Source organism: Nerophis lumbriciformis, linkage group LG02, assembly GCF_033978685.3.
Source record: "Nerophis lumbriciformis linkage group LG02, RoL_Nlum_v2.1, whole genome shotgun sequence".
NCBI classification, from domain to species: domain Eukaryota; kingdom Metazoa; phylum Chordata; class Actinopteri; order Syngnathiformes; family Syngnathidae; genus Nerophis; species Nerophis lumbriciformis.
Genome location: NC_084549.2, coordinates 512,501 through 540,230, shown reverse-complemented (window position 1 = coordinate 540,230; position 27,730 = coordinate 512,501). Strand labels below are relative to the sequence as shown.

The following is a 27,730-nucleotide window of genomic DNA, read 5'->3' as shown; positions in this document are numbered from 1 at the left end:
AGGTAATAGTCACTTTTCCACCCCTTTATATATTAGGTATAGTTGTAAGTAAAAAAAAAAAGGTCAAAGACAAAGCTATTCGGTTTCTTGTGAGTATATACACTACTGCCGATGTGGGGGGGGGGCGGGGCGCCACCCAAAATCTTGCCAAGGGCGCCAGATTGGTTAGGGCCGGGCCTGGATGGATGTCAATGAACTCTCCCAAAATAACAGAAACCACATCAAGCTTCATAAACAAACCAATCCTTAAACACATTTTTTCAACTTCCACCCAAAAGGAAGACACAATATGACAATACCAAAACAAATGCAGGGTGGATTCAGACTCCTGACAACAAAATGGGCAGTCATCTGACTCTGTCATATTCCATCATTTTAACATTTTCCCCGTGGGTAAGAATTTATAAATAATTTTAATTTGAAAATAACGATTTTGCACATCAACACCTCCCACTTTGTTTATTCTGCAGATTGCCTGAACTATTTCATAAAATAAATCTTGTCTTGTTTCTGACGTGCACTTTTACACTGGAGTTTGATAAAAAATTTAAAAAAAACTTGCAATATAAAAAGTCAGCTGGAAAAAATTTGATTTAAAAAAGTCTGATTTGGGCCACTTGACCTAAACCATGGAACAGGCGCCATCTAGTGGCACGTCAAAGTATCACTTGATTAAAGGACAGCGTTTCATTTTCCTATATTTAAACAGTGTTACTGTTCAAACGCTCTGTATTGTTACAGTGGCCCGAAATAAATAAATATACTTGTTAATTAAACGACATTCTTGTATTTGAATGTTGTCATTATGTTTCCTGAGGTGGTAAAAAAAAAAACATGATGTATTACAAAGCGTTTGGAGCACCACCTAAGGTATTTACCATCACTATATCAATAAGAGTAGCTCCACCAGAGGATGCATCAGTTCTGCAGCTGCATGCAACAGACCTGCAGCCAGAGGAGACTTGCACAGCGCCGTCATGGCGAGCGCCAAGTCGAGCAGCGTCCCCAACAGGAGGATGGCGAGCAGGTACCCGTGGAAGAGGAGGCTGTGCCAGCTGGCCCGACTTAGCACCAGCAGGGGTCCGTCCGGGTGCAGCGTCCACAGGAGGCCCAGCAGCCAGCACTGGTTGACCAGCTGGGTGTAGAAGATGTCCAAAGAGGACGCCCGGCGCTCACATTGGGACACTTTGGACAGCCAGGTGAGGGAAAGGCTGAGGAGGATGACGGCCAGAGGGGCGTACATGTACTCCAGGGCTTCCACAACCAGTGGACCATGGCGGGCTGCGAGGAGACACTTGACATTTCAACACATCACAGCAAATCATAGCATTCCACAGATACTCTGAAGCAGAATATGAGACATCAGCATCACTTTTTAATCAAAACGTACTTCATAGTTCCAGACCCAACTATCATGTCTACAGGTTCAATTCCCCTCAAAATACACATGAATGATTTTAGCTTTGTTTTCTAACCAGTTTCAGCACATTTAGAAAGTTAATAATAAAAGAGCGTCGACCAATGAACTCTACTGGGTACCATTAAAATAAGATAGGTTAAAAAAAAAAAGTGAATGACATAACACAGCCACAATATACAGGTAAAAGCCAGTAAATTAGAATATTTTGAAAAACTTGATTTATTTCAGTAATTGCATTCAAAAGGTGTAACTTGTACATTATATTTATTCATTGCACACAGACTGATGCATTCAAATGTTTATTTCATTTAATTTTGATGATTTGAAGTGGCAACAAATGAAAATCCAAAATTCCGTGTGTCACAAAATTAGAATATTACTTAAGGCTAATACAAAAAAGGGATTTTTAGAAATGTTGGCCAACTGAAAAGTATGAAAATGAAAAATATGAGCATGTACAATACTCAATACTTGGTTGGAGCTCCTTTTGCCTCAATTACTGCGTTAATGCGGCGTGGCATGGAGTGGATGAGTTTCTGGCACTGCTCAGGTGTTATGAGAGCCCAGGTTGCTCTGATAGTGGCCTTCAACTCTTCTGCGATTTTGGGTCTGGCATTCTGCATCTTCCTTTTCACAATACCCCACAGATTTTCTATGGGGCTAAGGTCAGGGGAGTTGGCGGGACAATTTAGAACAGAAATACCATGGTCCGTAAACCAGGCACGGGTAGATTTTGCGCTGTGTGCAGGCGCCAAGTCCTGTTGGAACTTGAAATCTCCATCTCCATAGAACAGGTCAGCAGCAGGAAGCATGAAGTGCTCTAAAACTTGCTGGTAGACGGCTGCGTTGACCCTGGATCTCAGGAAACAGAGTGGACCGACACCAGCAGATGACATGGCACCCCAAACCATCACTGATGGTGGAAACTTTACACTAGACTTCAAGCAACGTGGATCCTGTGCCTCTCCTGTCTTCCTCCAGACTCTGGGACCTCGATTTCCAAAGGAAATGCAAAATTTGCATGGTTGGGTGATGGTTTGGGGTGCCATGTCATCTGCTGGTGTCGGTCCACTCTGTTTCCTGGGATCCAGGGTCAACGCAGCCGTCTACCAGCAAGTTTTAGAGCACTTCATGCTTCCTGCTGCTGACCTGCTCTATGGAGATGGAGATTTCAAGTTCCAACAGGACTTGGCGCCTGCACACAGCGCAAAATCTACCCGTGCCTGGTTTACGGACCATGGTATTTCTGTTCTAAATTGGCCCACCAACTCCCCTGACCTTAGCCCCATAGAAAATCTGTGGGGTATTGTGAAAAGGAAGATGCAGAATGCCAGACCCAAAAACGCAGAAGAGTTGAAGGCCACTATCAGAGCAACCTGGGCTCTCATAACACCTGAGCAGTGCCAGAAACTCATCGACTCCATGCCACGCCGCATTAACGCAGTAATTGAGGCAAAAGGAGCTCCAACCAAGTATTGAGTATTGTACATGCTCATATTTTTCATTTTCATACTTTTCAGTTGGCCAACATTTCTAAAAATCCCTTTTTTGTATTAGCCTTAAGTAATATTCTAATTTTGTGACACACGGAATTTTGGATTTTCATTTGTTGCCACTTCAAATCATCAAAATTAAATGAAATAAACATTTGAATGCATCAGTCTGTGTGCAATGAATAAATATAATGTACAAGTTACACCTTTTGAATGCAATTACTGAAATAAATCAAGTTTTTCAAAATATTCTAATTTACTGGCTTTTACCTGTATGTCACCTTGATGCCTGCAGCCACAGTTTGGTAAGTTACATATCAACCCTTCCAGGATTCAAAAGCAGCACCCTTCATTCCTCTTCAACAGTCCTAACCACTGGGCTATCCTGGGTCTTGTGAAGATAAGATTTTGTTCCATACACAAATGTAATCGAGGACTCCTGGCTCAGTAAAGTATGATGGAGTTGGAACAAAACACTTGTCAACCAGAGTGAGGTTTGAACCCAGCACCCTACCTTCCTAGTCAACAGTCTTAAGCACTGGGCTATCCTGGGTCTTGTGAAGGAAGATTTTGTTCTATACACAAATGTAATCGAGGACATCTTGCTCAGTAAAGTATGATGGAAGTGGAACAAAATACTGTCAAATAGACTGGGATTCAAACCCAGCACCCTTCAATCTGACCACCACAATGACAACATTATAATACAGTAGTGTAGTAGACCTAAGTATTCATTAAATACCACCATAATGAGCAGCATTAAAATATACAGCAGCGTAGTAGGCCTAAGTATTCATTAAGAACCACCATAATGAGCAGCATTAAAATACAGTAGTGTAGTAGGCCTAAGTATTCATTAGGAAACACCATAATGACAACATTAAAACACAGTAGTGTAGTAGACCTAAGTATTCATTAAGTACCACAATAATGAGCAGCATTAATATACAGTAGTGTAGTAGACCTAAGTAGTAATTAAGTACCGCCATTATGAGCAACATTAATATACAGTAGCGTAGTAGGCCCAAGTATTCATTAAGTACCACAATAATGAGCAGCATTAATATACAGTAGTGTAGTAGACCTAAGTATTCATTAAGTACCACCATAATGACAACATTAAATACAGTAGTGTAGTAGACCTAAGTATTCATTAAGTACCACCATAATGACAACATTAAATACAGTAGTGTAGTAGACCTAAGTATTCATTAAGTACCACCATGATGACAACATTAAATACAGTAGTGTAGTAGACCTAAGTATTCATTAAGCACCACCATAATGACAACATTAAATACAGTAGTGTAATAGACCTAAGTATTCATTAAGTACCACCATAATGACAACATTAAATACAGTAGTGTAGTAGGCCTAAGTATTCATTAAGTACCACCATAATGACAACATTGAATACAGTAGTGTAGTAGACCTAAGTATTCATTAAGTACCACCATAATGACAACATTAAATACAGTAGTGTAGTAGACCTAAGTATTCATTAAGTACCACCATAATGACAACATGAAATACAGTAGTGTAGTAGACCTAAGTATTCATTAAGTACCACCATAATGACAACATTAAATACAGTAGTGTAGTAGACCTAAGTATTCATTAAGTACCACCATAATGACAACATTAAATACAGTAGTGTAGTAGACCTAAGTATTCATTAAGTACCACCATGATGACAACATTAAATACAGTAGTGTAGTAGACCTAAGTATTCATTAAGCACCACCATAATGACAACATTAAATACAGTAGTGTAGTAGACCTAAGTATTCATTAAGTACCACCATAATGACAACATTAAATACAGTAGTGTAGTAGGCCTAAGTATTCATTAAGTACCACCATAATGACAACATTGAATACAGTAGTGTAGTAGACCTAAGTATTCATTAAGTACCACCATAATGACAACATTAAATACAGTAGTGTAGTAGACCTAAGTATTCATTAAGTACCACCATAATGACAACATGAAATACAGTAGTGTAGTGGACCTAAGTATTCATTAAGTACCACCATAATGACAACATTAAATACAGTAGTGTAGTAGACCTAAGTATTCATTAAGTACCACCATAATGACAACATTAAATACAGTAGTGTAGTAGACCTAAGTATTCATTAAGTACCACCATAATGACAACATTAAATACAGTAGTGTAGTAGACCTAAGTATTCATTAAGTACCACCATAATGACAACATTAAATACAGTAGTGTAGTAGACCTAAGTATTCATTAAGTACCACCATAATGACAACATTAAATACAGTAGTGTAGTAGACCTAAGTATTCATTAAGTACCACCATAATGACAACATTAAATACAGTAGTGTAGTAGACCTAAGTATTCATTAAGTACCACCATAATGACAACATTAAATACAGTAGTGTAGTAGATACATATTCTTTCCAGGGCCAAGTAAAATGAAGCGACGGACCTCATCTGGCCCCCGGGCCTTGAGTTGGACACCTGTGCACTAGATAAAGCCCAGTTTGACAATCACTTCATTGCGCTTTTAGGAAGAAAAAAAAGTTGTGTTTTTACGGGGGTTAACTTCTTTTTACACTTGAAAAGCCTAACGTTCAGAGCAACTGGTTTCATTCATCTTTCACGTAAAGCAAAGTGTTCTTCTCACACGTGTACGGCAGTGGGGCTTACCAGTGAGGACAAGCGAGCACCCGGTCAGGATGGAGACCGGCACGGAGGCGTGGCCTGAAGGCGGCGCCGTTACCTTCAGCGCAAAGCTCAGGCCCACGGTGACCACCGGCAGCAGTCGCCGGGCGAGGGGGAAGAGGACGGCGTGCGAGCCGCTGACCTGGGCCCACGTGGTCAGCACGGCGTGGACGCTGCTGCAGATGGAGGGCACCAGGAGTCGCTCGCCCAGGGGTCGACTGTACCGCCTCAGCGGCGCCACACCCAGGACGTGCAGCAGATTGCAGAGGGACACGGACAATAGAGCCTGCAAAAAGAAGCCATTGTAGAACATGTTATTGTTGCACACACCTTGCCTAATTAAAGGGGCGGGATCTATAATCACAGATAGAGTCTTTAATGGTTTACTGCGCTGTAAAAGAGAGATGAACTTGTACGAAAACAACCACGTCTCCATCTCAAGGGTCTTTTTCACTTTTCTGTTTCCACAAATTTGAAGAAACTAGAATATAAAACATCTTTTCAGTTACTTCACCTTTTTTTGTTAAGTACTAGAGTACTAGCGGATAGGCAATTATTTCATCCGCAACCGCATCAGAAAGTCGTCAACCATCCGCCATCCACCCGATGTAACATTTGATCAGAACCGCACCCGCCCGTTGTTATATATCTAATATAGACGATGCAAGGCATTAGTGAGGTTATAAAGCTTTTGCCTGTTAAAGAAAGGAGACTGATCCAATGCAGTACGGACATTCGCGTGCCACGCTGTCACGACCCAGACGCACACCAGTGCGCAATCATATGGGAGCCGCGCTGAGCGCACCTCCAAGCACGTCTCGCTGCCGGCGACGGCCGGGTATATGGGCCCGACGCTCCAGCGCCATCCATTTTCAGGGCTAGTTGATTCGGCAGGTGGGTTGTTACACACTCCTTAGCGGGTTCCGACTTCCATGGCCACCGTCCTAGCTGCTGTCTATATCCGCAAACCGCGCATCTCTATTAAGTACATAACTCCACATGTGTTCATTCCTAGTTTTGATGTGACAATCTTCAATGTAAACAGTCATGGAAATAACGAGAAGGTGTGTCCAAACTTTTGGCCTGTACTGTCCTTTTTTTATATCCATCAATATCCATAATTATTGATACTTTTTATGACCTATTTCCTTTGTCTTTCAGCGATGAATGTTTAAAGTGTGGAGCATAAAGACGTGATGTGACTCCAATCTTTTCTTCTCTAAATAGTGAAGTGAGGTAGCAGTAACATCTTGGTGATGGTAAATGCTTTAAAAATGTTTCATAATATTGTTCTTAAGGGTGTAAAAATACACTCCATCCCATTTCAAATATTTTCTTATAATCGCTTTTATATTTGCCTCCAAACATTTGAAAATAAGCCTAAATCTGCAGTGATTGATGTAAATAAGCAGTAGTCTAGTGGGGCTTAGACCATGGCCTGAAACCCAGAAGTGCCTCTAGGTCAGGGGTGCCCATTACGTCCATCGTGTCAGTCGACCGCCAGCCAGGCGGGCATGAAAAAAAATAGACCTAAAAATGAGCGATCATAAATCTTCACTACGACGTCACTTTCGACGTCTTGTGAAATGATGCCGGCTGCTGCCAGCTCAGTGTGGAGGAAAAAAGACCGTCAGGAAGGCCAGAAACACTTTTTATTTCAACCGTACCTCCCGTCAAAAGCCTAAAGACTGACCGCACAGTTCCTGTCTTCACAATAAAAGTGCCGCTCCATCGCGCCTGCGCTAACAAAATAAGAGTCTCCGAAAGCCAGCGCAAACGAGCTCGCAAGCTACGGAATGTATTTCTTGTAAAGTGTACAAAAACGAATATGGAAGCTGGACAAATAAGATGCCAAAAACCAACCACTTTCATGTGGTATTAGACAGAAAGGAGGAACTTTTTTTCTCCTCCGTTTGAAAACGTGGACGTTATCATCACTACTGTCTGATTACAATCAATGCAAGTCATCAGAATCAGGTAATACACCAACTTATATTCTTGTCTTCATGAAAGAAAGGAATCTATATGTGTTAAACATGCATGTATATTCATTAAAACACCTTTAACATGTAAACAAAAACGTCAAAATAAATAAATATAAATTAAATATATATATATATATATATATATATATATATATATATATATATATATGTGTGTGTGTGGGAAAAAAATCACAAGACTATTTCATCTCTACAGGCCTGTTTCATGAGGGGGGGGGTACCCTCAATCATCAGGAGATTTTGATGGGCACAGAGTGGGTGGGTACAGGCTGGCGTAGGGGCGTGGTGATTGGCTCATGTGTTACCTAGGAGGTGTTTCCGTCTGTGGCGGCATGCTGTGACAATTTCGCTGCGCTTGTTGAGGGATGACAGGTCTGGACGGTAAATAATAAACAGTTTCTCTTTCAAGCATAGGTTGCATCTTTTATTACCACTATTGTAAGGTGTGCTGGATGCAAGAATTTGCCATGTTATTGAATATTCAACATTATTGTCTTTGAGGTCCCAAATGTGTTTGCTGAGTTCTGTGGTATTTCGCAGGTTTTTGTTCCTGAAAGAAGCCTTGTGATTGTTCCATCTGGTTTTGAATTCTCCCTCGGTTAATCCTACATATGTGTCGGATGTGTTAATGTCCTTGCGTATTACCTTAGATTGGTAGACAACTGATGTTTGTAAGCACCCCCCGTTGAGAGGGCAATCAGGTTTCTTTCGACAGTTACATCCTTTGTTGGTTTTGGAGTCGCTCTGTCTGGGGGTCGACGGCTCATTTGCAATTGTTTTGTTGTGGTTTGAGATGATTTGTCGTATATTGTTCATGCAGCTGTAGCTCAATTTAATGTTGTTCTTGTTGAATACTTTTCTTAGGGTGTTGTCTTTGGGAAAGTGTTTGTCAATCAGATTGAGGAATTTGTGTCCAATGTTCGTTGAGACGTTTTTGCTGTATGGGGGGTTGTACCAGATGATGTCGTTTCGTTTTCTGTTCTTTTTTGGCTGGTTTCCTGGCGTGGGTTCATAGGTGAGGGTGAAATTGTATCCGCTTTCATCAAGGGCTTTTTGGTACGGGGGGTTGCTTGGTCAAATTCAGCTTTGCTAGATGACAGCATCGATAGCCTTTTATTGATTCCGGTAGGTATTCTTTTCGTGGTGGTGGGTGGGTGGTTGCTGTCATGGTGCACGTATTGGAGTGTTGTGTTGGGTTTCGTGAATGGTTGGTAGCTGTTATTTCTCAGGTTGAAAGTGACGTCAAGGAAGTTGACGGTTTGCTTGTTGGCTTCAATCGTGATCCGTAGGATATATATATATATATATATATATATATATATATATATATATATATATATATATATATATATATATATATATATATATATATATATATATATATATATATATATATATATATATATATATATATATATATATATATATATATATATATATATATATACATATATGTGTGTGTGTGTGTGTGTGTATATATGAGGTAGATCACCTCGACTTGGTAATTTAAAAAGTAGCTCGCCTGCTGAAAAAGTGTGGACACCCCTGCTCTCGGTCATGGGTGTCAAACTCTGGCCCACCGTGTCATTTCATTTGGCGCCTGAGGCAATATCAAAGCAACATTAAAGCTGGCCCGCCGGTATTATTCACCGCTAATACTACAAATCCCATAATGCTCTGCTGTTGTTTTGGCGGGCCAGCCAAGCTCTCTCCTCTGGGTCAGTCGTGTTCTTGCGCAACGCTTGGGCTCATTCCGCCTCCCTGTGCCTCTCTCCCAGACGTCATACTACAACTGTCACAGTGACGTGCAGTCACTAGAGGCAGGTGAGGCGGGGCCTCACCTGCCATCATGGAAAGAAAAAAAATGTAAAAAGAAAAAAATATATATTAAATTGTTAAATGTATCCAGTGATTATACAATAAAGTTATTTTCCATTTAACTTCACCAGTTTTAGATTATTTTTATTCAAAATCGCTGAATTTTCACATTTGCCGTTCAAATACTGAGAAGAGACGGTGCGGTGATCAGCAGCCAGTTGAGGCACGTCACTCAGTGCCTCACCATGGACGGACTCGGCTAACTGCTGGCCTGCTGTGCAGTGAGACCGTATTGCTATATGAATTATATTATACATTTCCATAGTTTAGTTAGCTGAGGTATATAATGTACAGTGTATTTTGTCAACAACTGTATGTGTGTAACGTATTTCTTGTGCTGAGCGATCATAAAACGGCTGCAAAAGACGCACTGGCTGAGGCTCGCCTCCTGCACCCCCGCCGTAGAATTGTTATATCAACTAAAGCCCACACTTAAACTTTCCACGTGCAAGATTGAATCTATTTAAAAAAGTTATTTCATAAGAAGCCAAAAAGTGCAAAAACAATAATGTTGGTGTTGGAGGAGTTGTGAATGACTGCATGGCCACAACATTAGATACACCTGCAGACAGCTGGTGTACCTAATTCACAACTCCTCCAACACGAACATTATTGTTTTTGCACTTTTTGGCTTCTTATTAAATAACTTTTGTAACCTATTTTCATGGGCTTTCCTCTTTGTGATGTTACGTTCCTGTTATGCGCTGTTATACAGTATATGCCTTGACCTCTTATTTTGAAGGCGCTAAGAGCGGAAGCGATGTCACGTTGCGGAGGTTTTTGAAAGAAGGTAAATAAAGTGGTCCTCGTGTAAACTGGAGCCTCCGTGTTTGTTATTTTGTAGTTTCATACAGTATAGGCCACATTTATAAACCCTCGGTTACACTTTTTTAAATAGATTCAATCTGAAATCAAATGATTTTGCACTATGAAGTTATATAAGCGTTGCTTGTTCCATATTCAGTGTCAAAGCAAATCAGTGTAGCAAACTGAGCAATAATTAACTTTTTATTCATGCACTTTCTCTTGCTGCTTCAAGGCTTGAATGTTTGATTCATTCATTATTGTTCTTTCACTTTCAAATGTATTATTAGCCTGTGGAAAATGTTTATTTTGATATTTACCTCAGAAGGCTACAAATAGAAAAGAGGCATTCAATTTGTATTTCAATTTTATTTGATATGCCATTGATATTTTTTAATGATTATTATTATTATTTGAAACTGGATTTTGCATGTCACTATAAAGTTATATAAGCCTTGCTTGTTCAATATTCAATGCAAAACTTGTTTGGGTCACTATTAAAACTTGTTTGGGTCACTATTAAAACTTGTTTGGGTCCCTATTAAAACTTGTTTGGGTCCCTATTAAAACTTGTTTGGGTCCCTATTAAAAGGTTCATTTGTTCAACCTTGGCCCACGGCTTTGTTCAGTTTGACACTTTCTATGTGAGTTTGACACTCCTGCTCTAGGTCATGTGACTGCAACCCAACTATACCGTATGTTCTGGACTATAAACCGCTCATTTCTTTTCAACACTTTGATCTCTGCAGCCTATAATACGGTGTGGCTAATTAATGGATTCTTTCTTTGCTAACGACCATAATGTTTTGTATTCAACAAAAAGTCTCCATAAAACACCCACAGATCCATTCTAAAGGGTGTGTTATTGTTTGTGCTATGGTGCCATCTTTTAGATGAGTTGGCCCACTGCAGGTCTCCAGTATTTCCTTCTGTTGAGTGCCATACCATCTACTCGTCATCCATAGCGGTCCCACTCCTACGGTCTCTTCATTCATCACTCAAAGCAATATTTGAACATTATAAGACAATATAACTAAACCGTGCTAATATACTAAACCCTCACATGTTTGATAGTTGTGTTTTCATGCATATTCTTACCTGCTATTGTAATGTAAATAAGCTAGCGTCATTAGCTAATATGCTAACATGTTTACGAGTGTCCATCCATCCATCCATCCATCTTCTTCCGCTTATCCGAGGTCGGGTCGCGGGGGCAGCAGCCTAAGCAGGGAAGCCCAGACTTCCCTCTCCCCAGCCACTTCGTCCAGCTCCTCCCGGGGGATCCCGAGGCGTTCCCAGGCCAGCCGGGAGACATAGTCTTCCCAGCGTGTCCTGGGTCTTCCCCGTGGCCTCCTACCGGTCGGACATGCCCTAAACACCTCCTTAGGGAACGCTCGGGTGGCATCCTGACCAGATGCCCGAACCACCTCATCTGGCTCCTCTCCATGTGGAGGAGCAGCGGCTTTACTTTGAGCTCCCCCCGGATGACAGAGCTTCTCACCCTATCTCTAAGGGAGAGCCCCGCCACCCGGCGGAGGAAACTCATTTCGGCCGCTTGTACCCGCGATCTTGTCCTTTCGGTCATAACCCAAAGCTCATGACCATAGGTGAGGATGGGAACGTAGATCGACCGGTAAATTGAGAGCTTTGCCTTCCGGCTCAGCTCCTTCTTCACCACAACGGATCGATACAGCGTCCGCATTACTGAAGACGCCGCACCGATCCGCCTGTCAATCTCACGATCCACTCTTCCCACACTCGTGAACAAGACTCCGAGGTACTTGAACTCCTCCACTTGGGGCAAGATCTCCTCCCCAACCCGGAGATGGCACTCCACCCTTTTCCGGGCGAGAACCATGGACTCGGACTTGGAGGTGCTGATTCTCATCCCAGTCGCTTCACACTCAGCTGCGAACCGATCCAGTGAGAGCTGAAGATCCTGGCCAGATGAAGCCATCAGGACCACATCATCTGCAAAAAGCAGAGACCTAATCCTGCAGCCACCAAACCGGATCCCCTCAACGCCTTGACTGCGCCTAGAAATTCTGTCCATAAAAGTTATGAACAGAATGGGTGACAAAGGGCAGCCTTGGCGGAGTCCAACCCTCACCGGAAACGTGTCCGACTTACTGCCGGCAATGCGAACCAAGCTCTGACACTGATCATACAGGGAGCGGACCGCCACAATCAGACAGTCCGAAACCCCATACTCTCTGAGCACTCCCCACAGGACTTCCCGAGGGACACGGTCGAATGCCTTCTCCAAGTCCACAAAGCACATGTAGACTGGTTGGGCAAACTCCCATGCACCCTCAAGGACCCTGCCGAGAGTATAGAGCTGGTCCACAGTTCCACGACCAGGACGAAAACCACACTGTTCCTCCTGAATCCGAGGTTCAACTATCCGGCGTAGCCTCCTCTCCAGTACACCTGAATAGACCTTACCGGGAAGGCTGAGGAGTGTGATCCCACGATAGTTAGAACACACCCTCCGGTTCCCCTTTTTAAAGAGAGGAACCACCACCCCGGTCTGCCAATCCAGAGGTTTACGAGTGTCTGTATTAGTATTATTAACTTACAATGACATTCTTTTTGTGTTGTTTCACTTTCACAAATTCCTCAGTAAATTCAGCAAAACGTCAGCGTGGAGTTATTACCGTATTTTCCGCACTATTAGCCGCACCTAAAAACCACAAATTTACTCAAAAGCTGACAGTGCGGCTTATAACCCGGTGCGCTTTATATATGGATTAATATTAAGATTCATTTTCATAAAGTTTCAGTCTCGCAACTTCGGTAAACAGCCGCCATCTTTTTCCCCCGTAGAAGAGGAAGTGCTTCTTCTTCTACGCAAGCAACCGCCAAGGTAAGCACCCGCCCCCATAGAACAGGAAGCGCTTCTTCTTCTACTGTAAGCAACCACCCGCCCGCGTAGAAGAAGAAGAAGCGCGCGGATATTACGTTTCATTTCCTTTGTGTGTTTACATCTGTAAAGACCACAAAATGGCGACAGGTTTCCGGTTCATGAAAAGACGCAATCTCTCCATCCGCACACGGACTACTATTTCACAGCAACTGCCTAAAGACTTTCAAGAAAAGCTGGCTACTTTCCGTGCATATTGTAAAAACAAGATAGCTGAAAAAAAGATCCGGCCAGAGAACATTATCAACATGGACGAGGTTCCACTGACTTTTGATATTCCTGTGAACCGCACTGTGGATACAACGGGAGCACGTACGGTGAATATTCGCACCACAGGGAATGAGAAGTCATCCTTCACTGTGGTTCTAGCTTGCCATGCTAATGGCCAGAAACTTCCACCCATGGTGATATTCAAAAGGAAGACCTTGCCAAAAGAGACCTTTCCAGCCGGCGTCATCATAAAAGCTAACTCGAAGGGATGGATGGATGAAGAAAAGATGAGCGAGTGGTTAAGGTAAGTTTAAGTTTACGCGAAGAGGCCGGGTGGCTTTTTTCACGCAGCTCCGTCCATGTTGATATACGACTCCATGCGCGCCCACATCACGCTGGTTTTTAATATATTATTAAAGTTTGACGGACCTATCTGACTGTTTTTTTGACATTCCTTTAGCGCAGTTAGATGCGGCTTACAACACGGGGCGGCTTATAGGTGGACAAAGTTTTGAAATATGCCGTTCATTGAAGGCGCGGCTTATAACCCAGGGCGCCTTATGGTGCGGAAAATACGGTAAGTCTGTTTAGCTGATTGGAGAGCTAGCTTGCGCAGTTAGTGGCTCCTTGACCGTGACTTCTGTTTTGTTTGTCCAACCGTTTTACTGCCGTGTAACAGACACCATTTGGAAACAATTAAGGTATGTAAAAAATATATTTACAAAGTATTTTTGTGTAATCAACTAATTTCACAACGTATATATCTTCGGCTTAAATATGGAATTTCAAATCTTTTTTTTATCAAATATTGTGGGTGTGGCTTATATACTATATTTACAGTCCCAAAAAATATGGTAAGTCAGACAATGTATGGAAGGAGGAAATAAAAACATAAAGCGTTAATTAGTGTAATGATTCTACTCGCGTGAAAGAGTCCTCCAATGCACAACACATTCCTGCATTCCAAGAATTCAGGAATTCAAGGTCTGCTCCAATGTTCCACTGCATGCTCAAGGCTACATGAAGCGCTACATCATTCGAGGTCTGCTCCAATGTTCCACTGCATGCTCAAGGCTACATGAAGCGCTACATCATTCAATGTCTGCTCCAATGTTCCACTGCATGCTCAAGGCTACATGAAGCGCTACATCATTCAATGTCTGCTCCAATGTTCCACTGCATGCTCAAGGCTACATGAAGCGCTACATCATTCAAGGTCTGCTCCAATGTTCCACTGCATGCTCAAGGCTACATGAAGCGCTACATCATTTGAGGTCTGCTCCAATGTTCCACTGCATGCTCAAGGCTACATGAAGCGCTACATCATTCGAGGTCTGCTCCAATGTTCCACTGCATGCTCAAGGCTACATGAAGCGCTACATCATTCAAGGTCTGCTCCAATGTTCCACTGCATGCTAAAGGCTACATGAAGCGCTACATCATTCAAGGTCTGCTCCAATGTTCCACTGCATGCTCAAGGCTACATGAAGCGCTACATCATTCGAGGTCTGCTCCAATGTTCCACTGCATGCTCAAGGCTACATGAAGCGCTACATCATTCAAGGTCTGCTCCAATGTTCCACTGCATGCTCCAGGCTACATGAAGCGCTACATCATTCGAGGTCTGCTCCAATGTTCCACTGCATGCTCAAGGCTACATGAAGCGCTACATCATTCGAGGTCTGCTCCAATGTTCCACTGCATGCTCAAGGCTACATGAAGCGCTACATCATTCGAGGTCTGCTCCAATGTTCCACTGCATGCTCAAGGCTACATGAAGCGCTACATCATTCGAGGTCTGCTCCAATGTTCCACTGCATGCTCAAGGCTACATGAAGCGCTACATCATTCGAGGTCTGCTCCAATGTTCCACTGCATGCTCAAGGCTACATGAAGCACTACATCATTCAATGTTCTTCCTTCACACAACTCAACCTTTGGACGGATTTGCTTAAACATACAAGGCCCAACCCCTCACGGACAATGGCCTTCAATACGCCTCACCTGGCAGCTATGAAGTCAACATTTTTGTCTGAAGAAGGAGCTGACATCAGCACACACCTGTCCGAAGCAGAGACCCACAACGTACGGGTAGTGGTACTGGGGGATGAAGATGCCGGCCACAAAGGCGCGGAGCTTGTCGGCCAGGCCATACACGAAGACCACCACCAGGCAGAGGGTGGGCATCAGCGGCTTCAAGGCCTGGTTCCAGGCGAGACTCGAGGCGCAGCATCTGCGTGTCCAAGGCCTTCCAGGACGAGATTGAACGCAGATTAAAACTTCTTCACACTGCAATATACACTAAATATTTACTGAACATACTGCACATGTCAGATGACCTCATGGCCACTGACTATGATGTCATTACTGAGTGCAATGTAGTGTCTCACTGACTATGATGTCATTACTGAGGTGCAATGTAGTGTCTCACTGACTATGATGTCATTACTGAGGTGCAATGTAGTGTCTCACTGACTATGATGTCATTACTGAGTGCAATGTAGTGTCTCACTGACTATGATGTCATAACTGAGTGCAATGTAGTGTCTCACTGACTATGATGTCATTACTGAGTGCAATGTAATGTCTCACTGACTATGATGTCATTACTGAGGTGCAGTGTAGTGTCTCACTGACTATGATGTCATTACTGAGGTGCAATGTAGTGTCTCACTGACTATGATGTCATTACTGAGGTGCAATGTAGTGTCTCACTGACTATGATGTCATTACTGAGGTGCAATGTAGTGTCTCACTGACTATGATGTCATTACTGAGGTGCAATGTAGTGTCTCACTGACTATGATGTCATTACTGAGTGCAATGTAATGTCTCACTGACTATGATGTCATTACTGAGGTGCAATGTAGTGTCTCACTGACTATGATGTCATTACTGAGGTGCAATGTAGTGTCTCACTGACTATGATGTCATTACTGAGTGCAATGTAATGTCTCACTGACTATGATGTCATTACTGAGGTGCAATGTAGTGTCTCACTGACTATGATGTCATTACTGAGTGCAATGTAATGTCTCACTGACTATGATGTCATTACTGAGGTGCAATGTAGTGTCTCACTGACTATGATGTCATTACTGAGGTGCAATGTAGTGTCTCACTGACTATGATGTCATTACTGAGGTGCAATGTAGTGTCTCACTGACTATGATGTCATTACTGAGTGCAATGTAGTGTCTCACTGACTATGATGTCATTACTGAGTGCAATGTAATGTCTCACTGACTATGATGTCATTACTGAGGTGCAATGTAGTGTCTCACTGACTATGATGTCATTACTGAGGTGCAATGTAGTGTCTCACTGACTATGATGTCATTACTGAGGTGCAGGTCAACATTTCATTTCAACTACGTCTCGTTGACAATTAAATATGCTTATTTAGTCCACAGATTGTGCACACGGCAGCTGTGTACTCAACACATACTGTACTGTATGCAGATTGTGCACACGGCAGCTGTGTACTCTGTACTGTATGCGTACGCTAGCGCCGTCAGGCCAGCCGCAGGAATAAAAGAAAGCGTGCAATGTTTACCTTTCAGCCCAGAGACGTGATGCCATTCTGTCCTTTTCTTCTCTGCAGGGTGAGATGTGAAAAGAGAATCATCTCACAGCACGAAAACAAAGAAACACGCTGGTTGAAAGCATTTGGCGTGCAAAAGTACCTCCGACATGCGAGGGCTATTCCGTCCTCTCCTTGTGCTCAGCTGTCATTGATTAACTTTGGCTTTCATGGAACTCACACATGGAATAAACTGTTGCTGGCATGAAAAGGAGAAGGCAGAAGATCAATACAGTGAAATCAATCGCTCTCTTTTAAGGCACTTCACCGACAGTTTCTCTGGTCGTAGTATTATGATAAGAAATCATGTATGTAATGATAAGAAATCATGTATGTAATGATAAGATGTCATGTATATAATGATAACAATCATGTACTGTATATAATGATGATAAATCATGTATATAATAATAAATGATGTATATTATGATAAGAAATCATGCATATAATGATAAGAAATCATGTACTGTATATAATGATGATACATCATCTATATAATAAAAAATCATGTATGAAAATAAATCATGCACATAATGATAAGAAATCATCTATATAAGGATAAAAAAATCATGCATATTATGATAAGAAATCATGTATATAAGAAGTCATGTATATGATAAGAAATAATGTATATTATAAGAAATAATACATATAATGATAAGAAATCATGCATATGATAAGAAATCATGTATATAATAAGAAATCATGTATATAATGATAAGAAGTCATGTATATAATGATAAGAAATCATGCATATTATGATAAGAAATCATGTATATAAGGATAAGAAGTCATGTATATAATGATAAGAAATCATGCATATGATAAGAAATCATGCATATAATGATAATAAATCATGTATATTATGATAAGAAGTCATGTATATAATGATAAGAAATCATGTACTGTATATAATGATGATACATCATGTATATAATAAAAAATCATGTATGAAAATAAATCATGCAAATGATAAAAAATCATCTATATAAGGATAAAAAATCATGCATATAATGATAAGAAATCATGCATATAATAAGAAATCATGTATATAAGATAAGAAGTCATGTATATAATGATAAGAAATAATGTATATTATAAGAAATAATACATATAATGAAAAGAAATCATGCATATAATGATAAGAAATCATGCATATAATAAGAAATCATGTATATAATAAGAAATCATGTATATAATGATAAGAAGTCATGTATATAATGATAAGAAGTCATGTATATAATGATAAGAAATAATGTATATTATAAGAAATAATACATATAATGATAAGAAATCATGTATATAATGATAAGAAATCATGTATATAATGATAAGAAATCATGTATATAATGATAAGAAGTCATGTATATAATGATAAGAAATCATGCATATTATGATAAGAAATCATGTATATAAGGATAAGAAGTCATGTATATAATGATAAGAAATCATGCATATGATGATAAGAAATCATGCATATAATGATAAGAAATCATGTATATTATGATAAGAAGTCATGTATATAATAAGAAATCATGTACTGTATATAATGATGATACATCATGTATATAATAAAAAATCATGTATGAAAATAAATCATGCAAATGATAAAAAATCATCTATATAAGGATAAAAAATCATGCATATTATGATAAGAAATCATGTATATAAGATAAGAAGTCATGTATATAATGATAAGAAATAATGTATATTATAAGAAATAATACATATGATAAGAAATCATGCATATAATGATAAGAAATCATGTATATAATAAGAAATCATGTATATAATGATAAGAAGTCATGTATATAATGATAAGAAATCATGCATATTATGATAAGAAATCATTTATATAAGGATAAGAAGTCATGTATATAATGATAAGAAATCATGTACTGTATATAATGATGATACATCATGTATATAATAAAAAATCATGTATGAAAATAAATCATGCACATAATGATAAAAAATCATCTATATAAGGATAAAAAATCATGCATATTATGATAAGAAATCATGTATATAAGATAAGAAGTCATGTATATAATGATAAGAAATAATGTATATTATAAGAAATAATACATATAATGTTAAGAAATCATGCATATAATGATAAGAAATAATACATATAATGATAAGAAATCATGCATATAATGATAAGAAATCATGCATAAAATGATAAGAAATCATGTATATAATAAGAAATCATGTATATAATGATAAGAAGTCATGTATATAATGACAAGAAATCATGCATATTATGATAAGAAATCATGTATATAAGGATAAGAAGTCATGTATATAATGATAAGAAGTCATGTATATAATGATAAGAAATCATGCATATTATGATAAGAAATCATTTATATAAGGATAAGAAGTCATGTATATAATGATAAGAAATCATGTACTGTATATAATGATGATACATCATGTATATAATAAAAAATCATGTATGAAAATAAATCATGCACATAATGATAAAAAATCATCTATATAAGGATAAAAAATCATGCATATTATGATAAGAAATCATGTATATAAGATAAGAAGTCATGTATATAATGATAAGAAATAATGTATATTATAAGAAATAATGCATATAATGATAAGAAATCATGCATATAATGATAAGAAGTCATGTATATAATAAGAAGTCATGTATATAATGATAAGAAGTCATGTATATAATGATAAGAAATCATGCATATTATGATAAGAAATCATGCATATTATGATAAGAAATCATGTATATAAGGATAAGAAGTCATGTATATAATGATAAGAAGTCATGTATATAATGATAAGAAGTCATGTATATAATGATAAGAAATCATGCATATAATGATAAGAAATCATGCATATAATGATAATAAATCATGTATATAATGATAATAAATCATGTACTGTACATAATGAAAATAAATCATGTATATAATGATGACAAACCTGAATGTGGGTCCAGAATGTTCCTCCCCGCTCACATGCTGTGCTGCCGAGGGCAGGTTTGCACTCTTCAATTGTCAGATGGACTTTGGCCAGCATGTTCATGTTCATGTTCATGTTCATGTTCATGGCTCCTCCCCCACTTCTGCTGGTCATGTTCATGTTCATGTTCATGTTCATGGCTCCTCCCCCACTTCTGCTGGTCATGTTCATGTTCATGTTCATGGCTCCTCCCCCACTTCTGCTCGTCATGAAGTAAACAATCGTGTTGTGTTTAAAGTGGATTAGGTCTAATATGTCTTTGATTAGGTCTAATATGTCTTTAATTAGGTCTAATATGTCTTTAATTAGGTCTAATATGTCTTTGATTAGGTCTAATATGTCTTTGATTAGGTCTAATATGTCTTTGATTAGGTCTAATATGTCTTTGATTAGGTCTAATATGTCTTTGATTAGGTCTAATATGTCTTTGACTAGGTCTAATATGTCTTTGATTAGGTCTAATATGTCTTTGACTAGGTCTAATATGTCTTTGATTAGGTCTAATATGTCTTTGACTAGGTCTAATATGTCTTTGATTAGGTCTAATATGTCTTTGATTAGGTCTAATATGTCTTTGACTAGGTCTAATATGTCTTTGATTAGGTCTAATGTGTCTTTGATTAGGTCTAATATGTCTTTGATTAGGTCTAATATGTCTTTGATTAGGTCTAATATGTCTTTGATTAGGTCTAATGTGTCTTTGATTAGGTCTAATATGTCTTTGATTAGGTCTAATATGTCTTTGATTAGGTCTAATATGTCTTTGATGATGTTGTTTTATGGCTCCATGCCATTGCAACTTCCTGGCCCACTTTCAAGTCAGTGGACCAATCCAACGCTTTTCTTTCTACTTGCTTTGTCCCCATACCAATATTTTGGTACCGGTACCGGTACTCAAATGTATTTTGACACTTTTCGATACGTTTCTAAATAAAGGGGACCACAAGAAAATGGCAGTATTGGCTTTATTTGAACAAAAAAAAATGAGGGTACAAGAAACATATGTTTATTATTGTCATTTAGTCCTTAAATAAAATGTTGAACATACTAGACAACTTGTCTTTTAGTAGTAAGTAAACAAACAAAGACTCCTAATTAGTCGTATGCAGTAACATATTGTGTCATTTATACACCTATTATTTTCTACACATTATGAGGGACAAACTGTAAAAAATGGATTATTAATCTACTTGTTCATTTACTGTTAATATCTGCTTACCGTATTTTCCGCACTATTAGCCGCACCTAAAAAACCACAAATTTACTCAAAAGCTGACAGTGCGGCTTATAACCCGGTGCGCTTTATATATGGATTAATATTAAGATTCATTTTCATAAAGTTTCGGTCTCGCAACTACGGTAAACAGCCGCCATCTTTTTTCCCCGTAGAAGAGGAAGTGCTTCTTCTTCTACGCAAGCAACCGCCAAGGTAAGCACCCGCCCCCATAGAACAGGAAGCGCTTCTTCTTCTACTGTAAGCAACCACCCGCCCGCGTAGAAGAAGAAGAAGAAGAAGTGCGCGGATATTACGTTTCATTTCCTTTGTGTGTTTACATCTGTAAAGACCACAAAATGGCTCCTACTAAGCGACAGGTTTCCGGTTCATGAAAAGACGCAATCTCTCCATCCGCACACGGACTACTATTTCACAGCAACTGCCTAAAGACTTTCAAGAAAAGCTGGCTACTTTCCGTGCATATTGTAAAAACAAGATAGGTGAAAAAAAGATCCGGCCAGAGAACATTATCAACATGGACGAGGTTCCACTGACTTTTGATATTCCTGTGAACCGCACTGTGGATACAACGGGAGCACGTACGGTGAATATTCGCACCACAGGGAATGAGAAGTCATCCTTCACTGTGGTTCTAGCTTGCCATGCTAATGGCCAGAAACTTCCACCCATGGTGATATTCAAAAGGAAGACCTTGCCAAAAGAGACCTTTCCAGCCGGCGTCATCATAAAAGCTAACTCGAAGGGATGGATGAAGAAAAGATGAGCGAGTGGTTAAGGTAAGTTTACGCTAAGAGGCCGGGTGGCTTTTTTCACGCAGCTCCATCCATGTTGATATACGACTCCATGCGCGCCCACATCACGCTGGTTTTTAATATATTATTAAAGTTTGACTGACCTATCTGACTGTTTTTTTGACATTCCTTTAGCGCAGTTAGATGCGGCTTATAACACGGGGCGGCTTATAGGTGGACAAAGTTTTGAAATATGCCGTTCATTGAAGGCGCGGCTTATAACCCAGGGCGCCTTATGGTGCGGAAAATACGGTATTTTCTGTTTGAACATGTTCTATCTACACTTCTGTTCAAATGTAATAATCACTTATTCTTCTCTTCTTTGATACTTGACATTAGTTTTGGATGATACCACACATTTAGGTATGGATGTGATACCAAGTAGTTACAGGATCATACATTGGTCATATTCAAAGTCCTCATGTGTCCAGGGACATATCACCTGACTTTATAAACATAATATACTTACAGAAAAAAGTATTTGTGATGATAAAAAATATCGATGTAATCATAGTACTATTGACTAGATACGCTATTGTACTTGGTATCATTACAGTGGATGTCAGGTGTAGATCCACCCATGGCGTTTGTTTACATTGAGCAGTGCTAGTTTTTGTTAGCGGCGAGCTATTGTGTCCTCCTACGGTGTGTAGTGAAGCATGTTTAGCTCTTCCTCGTCCTCCAGTGATAATGGTACTTGTAAGAAACTTACTTTATTTGTCACCATGGAGGCCAGGATTAGTGATTTAGAAGTAGCTAAAACACTGTGGATGGACGTTAGCTGCATGTCTTAAAGCAGCTCTTCCTGAGGGTGTTTCAGTGTTAGAACTTCACCTTTATCTTGACTTTTTACACCAAATTGCGCCCATTCTCCCTTTTCTGTCTACACACTGTGTCTGCTTGTAAGTACTCTGTGTGTGTGCGCTGCCCAACATGCTCCTCTGCTCGTGAAACCAGCAATGTCACCACGTTGACAACGACGCGCCGTCATGCCCCTTTCAAAACAGAGTATAGTACCTTCACCAAAAATGATTCCGGGGCGCAGCCACCACTGCTGCTCACTGCTCCCCTCACCTCCTTGCTTAGTTTATAATGATCCTCCCACTTCAGTCACATTTGTGAGGCGCTTTACAACTCACTCATTTTTTTGGGGGGGCCCCGAACATGAAAATTTGAAATTGACTCAATAGCACCCCCTTACAAACTTTGATCTGATGCTTCGCCATAACCCATCCATGCATCCATTTTCTACCGCTAACATTTTGAACAAATTCAGATCTTGATCATAATTGGTAAAAATGATGATGATACCGTATGGGTCAGGACCTAAACATACCCATACATAGTGGGCGGAGCCTGGTGGCGAAAACTACTCCTCACCATCAGCAGTCACATTGTCATTACATGACTTTAGATGATCAGACAAATACTAAACTGATGGTCGATGATAAAATGCAAATACATTTTGCCACTGCTATAGAATGTGGGTGTGGCATGGCGCCAAACTTTGATTTTGATGGTTCGCCACAAATTCTTGATTTTAAAAGTGACTGGTACATGATGATGATGATGATGATGACACCCTGAAGTGCTGGATTGGTCAGATGTTACTTGCAGCCCCCAAGAAAGCCAATAATAAACTTGTGGGTGGTCTAAAGGGACAAGCTTCAGCCTCAGCACCTGTATTCCGCCTGCCGCTAGTGTTTGACTTGCTTCCATTCAATAGTGTAACATTATTTTTGGATAATGACAAAGACATTTTGGGGAAGACTGTTGTTCTTATATGCGCAATGCTCAAAGTCGACTTAGATGTGTACCCTGAAACATGTAAATTTACAGGTTTATTTTTGGGTTCTGTTAACTTCTGGGTGACCCTGTATTTCCATCTATAATAATCTACTGTACATCCTCCTGAAAACCAGCATCCTTTGCAGGGGATTCATGATCCGAGCGAGGTCCGTGGGGCAGGAGAGAGGTGTCCAGAAATCCAAGTCTGAGCGTGGGGGTCGAGGATCGAAGAAGGCAGTCAGAGTCCGGGGGGAAGATCAGGAGCAGAAGCGCACGGCTAATGCTGAGACAGGGAGGACTGTGGGAACAGGAGATGACAAGGACAGATCAGGACAAGGCACGAGGTAGACACAGGAGAGGACTGTGGGAACAGGAGATGACAAGGACAGATCAGGACAAGGCACGAAGAGAGGAGCCAGAGACGTGAAGCTTACTGTAACCAGGGCTACTGTCACGGCGCGGGCTCCAACTCGCCTTTCCCCGGCAGCTGGGACCGCCAACACTCTGTCTGGCAGCATGCCAGGACACGCCCACGCAACGCCCGCGGCTGCAGACGATTGGCAATCTGCACACCTGGGACTGATGAGGGCGAGCTGGATAAAGGATCAGTGGACCCAGGGATCGGCCGAAGCATTATGCTATTTGTTTCTCTCGCTCTGCGTTTTCCCTCCGTGCCTGACGTCCTTGCTTGTCCTCCCTCAGTGTCTTCTCCAGTCTTACCCTTGAGGATCTTCCCTTGTTTTCCCCAGTGGATTTGGACTGCCTTGTTCCTTCGCTCTCCTCAACACTTGGTAACACACACTCCAGCTAACCTTACACATAGCCTCACACACACACACACTCCTGGGTTTTGTCACACACTCCATTTCCTTAGTTTGGTTTAGTTAGTATTGTTTAGTATATATATATATGTATATATATATATATAAATTAGGCAGCACGGTGGAAGAGGGGTTAGTGCATCTGCCTCACAATACGAAGGTCCTGAGCAGTCCTGGGTGCAATCCCGGGCTCGGGATCTTTCTGTGTGGGGTTTGCATGTTCTCCCCGTGACTGCGTGGGTTCCCTCCGGGTACTCCGACTTCCTCCCACCTCCAAAGACATGCACCTGGGGATAGGTTGATTGGCAACACTAAATGGTCCCTAGTGTGTGAATGTGAGTGTGAATGTTGTCTGTCTATCTGTGTTGGCCCTGCGATGAGGTGGCGACTTGTCCAGGGTGTACCCCGCCTTCCGCCCGATTGTAGCTGAGATAGGCTCCAGCGCCCCCCGCGACCCCGAATGGGAATAAGCGGTAGAAAATGGATGGATGAACATTACTGCCCCCTGGTGTCTGAGCCGTCAACTCCCTTTCTGCAAACATAACAAAATATAAATCAACTTATAACAAAGATTCATTTTATTTGCATTGTTTTTTTTATTCTGTATCAGAAAATATTTAAAGTGCATCAATTTGCTTGAAATGAAAAAAAACAAACCATATATAATCCTTATTTAAACTATCAACATTTTTTGACTGATTTACACTTTGGTATTGAAAACTAAAATAAAATAAAATAAACTCAATGAATATTAATACATTGTATCATTGATTCAGGAGCACAATATATACAACATTTTAACCTACAAAACAAAAATGAATAAAACAATTGGTGCTGATTTTTTTTATTTATTTATTAAAATGAGGAAGTCAGGATTCATGGCTACAACGAGCAGGTTTTGTAGCCCACAGCTTTTCAAAGTGGGCTTTGGAGCATGATACTGTATGATACTGATGAATCATGCACCCCTGGGATTGCACCAAGGGGGGCCCTCCTCACTAATGGAGAAGCGCTGGCTTACATGGTGGTTTAGACAATCCCACAAGATAAGACTATTTGGCCCAATCATACAAGCATCCAAGCAGATGAATATCAATCTATCATCCAAGCATATACCATTAATCCAAAATATTCATCCATCTGTGGATTTATATCACTGGTAATTACCCACTGGTAATTCTGAACAAATAATGACCAAAGTACCGTATTTTCCGCACTATTAGCCGCACCTAAAAACCACAAATTTACTCAAAAGCTGACAGTGCGGCTTATAACCCGGTGCGCTTTATATATGGATTAATATTAAGATTCATTTTTATAAAGTTTCGGTCTCGCAACTTCGGTAAACAGCTGCCATCTTTTTTCCCGGTAGAACAGGAAGCGCTTCTTCTTCTACGCAAGCAACCGCCAAGGTAAGCACCCGCCCCCGTAGAACAGGAAGCGCTTCTTCTTCTACTGTAAGCAACCACCCGCGGTCTACTGTAAGCAACCACCCGCCCGCGTAGAAGAAGAAGAAGCGCGCGGATATTACGTTTCATTTCCTTTGTGTGTTTACATCTGTAAAGACCACAAAATGGCGACAGGTTTCCGGTTCATGAAAAGACGCAATCTCTCCATCCGCACACGGACTACTATTTCACAGCAACTGCCTAAAGACTTTCAAGAAAAGCTGGCTACTTTCCGTGCATATTGTAAAAACAAGATAGCTGAAAAAAAGATCCGGCCAGAGAACATTATCAACATGGACGAGGTTCCACTGACTTTTGATATTCCTGTGAACCGCACTGTGGATACAACGGGAGCACGTACGGTGAATATTCGCACCACAGGGAATGAGAAGTCATCCTTCACTGTGGTTCTAGCTTGCCATGCTAATGGCCAGAAACTTCCACCCATGGTGATATTCAAAAGGAAGACCTTGCCAAAAGAGACCTTTCCAGCCGGCGTCATCATAAAAGCTAACTCGAAGGGATGGATGGATGAAGAAAAGACGAGCGAGTGGTTAAGGGAAGTTTACGCGAAGAGGCCGGGTGGCTTTTTTCACGCAGCTCCGTCCATGTTGATATACGACTCCATGCGCGCCCACATCACGCTGGTTTTTAATATATTATTAAAGTTTGACTGACCTATCTGACTGTTTTTTCGACATTCCTTTAGCGCAGTTAGATGCGGCTTATAACACGGGGCGGCTTATAGGTGGACAAAGTTTTGAAATATGCCGTTCATTGAAGGCGCGGCTTATAACCCAGGGCGGCTTATGGTGCGGAAAATACGGTAGCCCAGAAGACTTTGATGAACTTGACAAGTGAGCACTTTTAGGTGACTTCATTGCTCATCCTTTGAATCTTGGGAGTCCATATCGGAGAAATAGCTTTGGATCGAGCAGCACGTTTTGTCCTGTTTCCACATTGTTTTGAAGACGTTCCTGCATGATCAAAATAACTCTTAACAACTAATTTGGGTGGTCATTTGGGCCACAATCGACTCCCATCCAGGTTTTGTCCTCCATCACCTGTCACAGCCAGCTACCGTGCGACCCTCCAGAGCACTTCAATTCTGCTGGCTTTCCAAGACCACGGCTAAATGAAGGTTTTAGGCTGAACGCCAAGGTTGAGTGAGAATCACTACCACTAAACTAATAGTTCCATCTGCTTTTGTTCTTGTTTCTTATGAAGAGGAGTGGGCCTTTCAGCATTCTGATATATGTTCTTCTGATGAAGTGCTGATGCATCTGACAGATAATGTTGTCTGTAATCTTTTGAGTGAACGTACTGAACCGAATCACTTCATGAACTGATTCGTTCCTTTCTCAGTTCAGTCGAGCTCCGCCGCGACCATGCCGGTATGAGTGGAACTGGCGCATTCTGTGACGTCGGCGAACGTCACATGGGGGCGGGGGGAGGGACTGAGCGAACGATTCTTTCACCGCGGATTAACGACATGAATCACTCAGTGAACGACAACGCTCTCTGCTCTGCTCGCCCCAATGCCGCGGGTGTTTCTCCTCCCGTTGCGGGGATGTTTCATGCCATTGGCATCCGCTCTCCATTCATTCTCCAAGCTAATGGCTAATGTTGACTCAAGCCACATG

The 27,730-nt window shown here is 40.7% G+C and overlaps 1 protein-coding gene and 1 long non-coding RNA gene across 2 annotated transcripts in view; both read right to left on the bottom strand.

The window, feature by feature from the left end:
* Positions 1-175: 175 nt before the first annotated feature.
* Positions 176-17,139, bottom strand: LOC133617292 (uncharacterized). The gene is made up of 5 exons (XM_061977529.1): positions 17,112-17,139; positions 16,982-17,023; positions 15,487-15,673; positions 5,593-5,893; positions 176-1,281 (listed from the first exon to the last, which is right to left on the bottom strand). The coding sequence occupies exons 2-5, from the start codon at positions 17,005-17,007 to the stop codon at positions 884-886; spliced, it is 912 nt and encodes a 303-aa protein (XP_061833513.1). The 5' UTR covers positions 17,008-17,023; positions 17,112-17,139; the 3' UTR covers positions 176-883.
* A 6,228-nt stretch (positions 17,140-23,367) lies between these two features.
* The window catches only part of LOC133577002 (uncharacterized), a 13,635-nt gene continuing 9,272 nt past the window's right edge, over positions 23,368-27,730 (bottom strand). The window contains exons 2-3 of the long non-coding RNA XR_009811692.1: positions 24,253-25,171; positions 23,368-24,116 (exon numbers count right to left, since the gene is read on the bottom strand). This is a non-coding gene — a long non-coding RNA (uncharacterized lncRNA). The remainder of the gene's footprint in view (positions 24,117-24,252; positions 25,172-27,730) is intronic.

Excerpts from the sequence above, each read along its gene's own strand:
- LOC133617292 (XM_061977529.1), bottom strand. The coding sequence starts at position 17,007 with ATGGCATCACGTCTCTGGGCTGAAAG. Across the intron at positions 5,894-15,486 it reads TGGGTCTCTGCTTCGGACAG|GCTCTATTGTCCGTGTCCCT; the intron begins GTGTGTGCTGAT and ends TTCTTTTTGCAG. Across the intron at positions 1,282-5,592 it reads GTGCTCGCTTGTCCTCACTG|CCCGCCATGGTCCACTGGTT; the intron begins GTAAGCCCCACT and ends GTCTCCTCGCAG.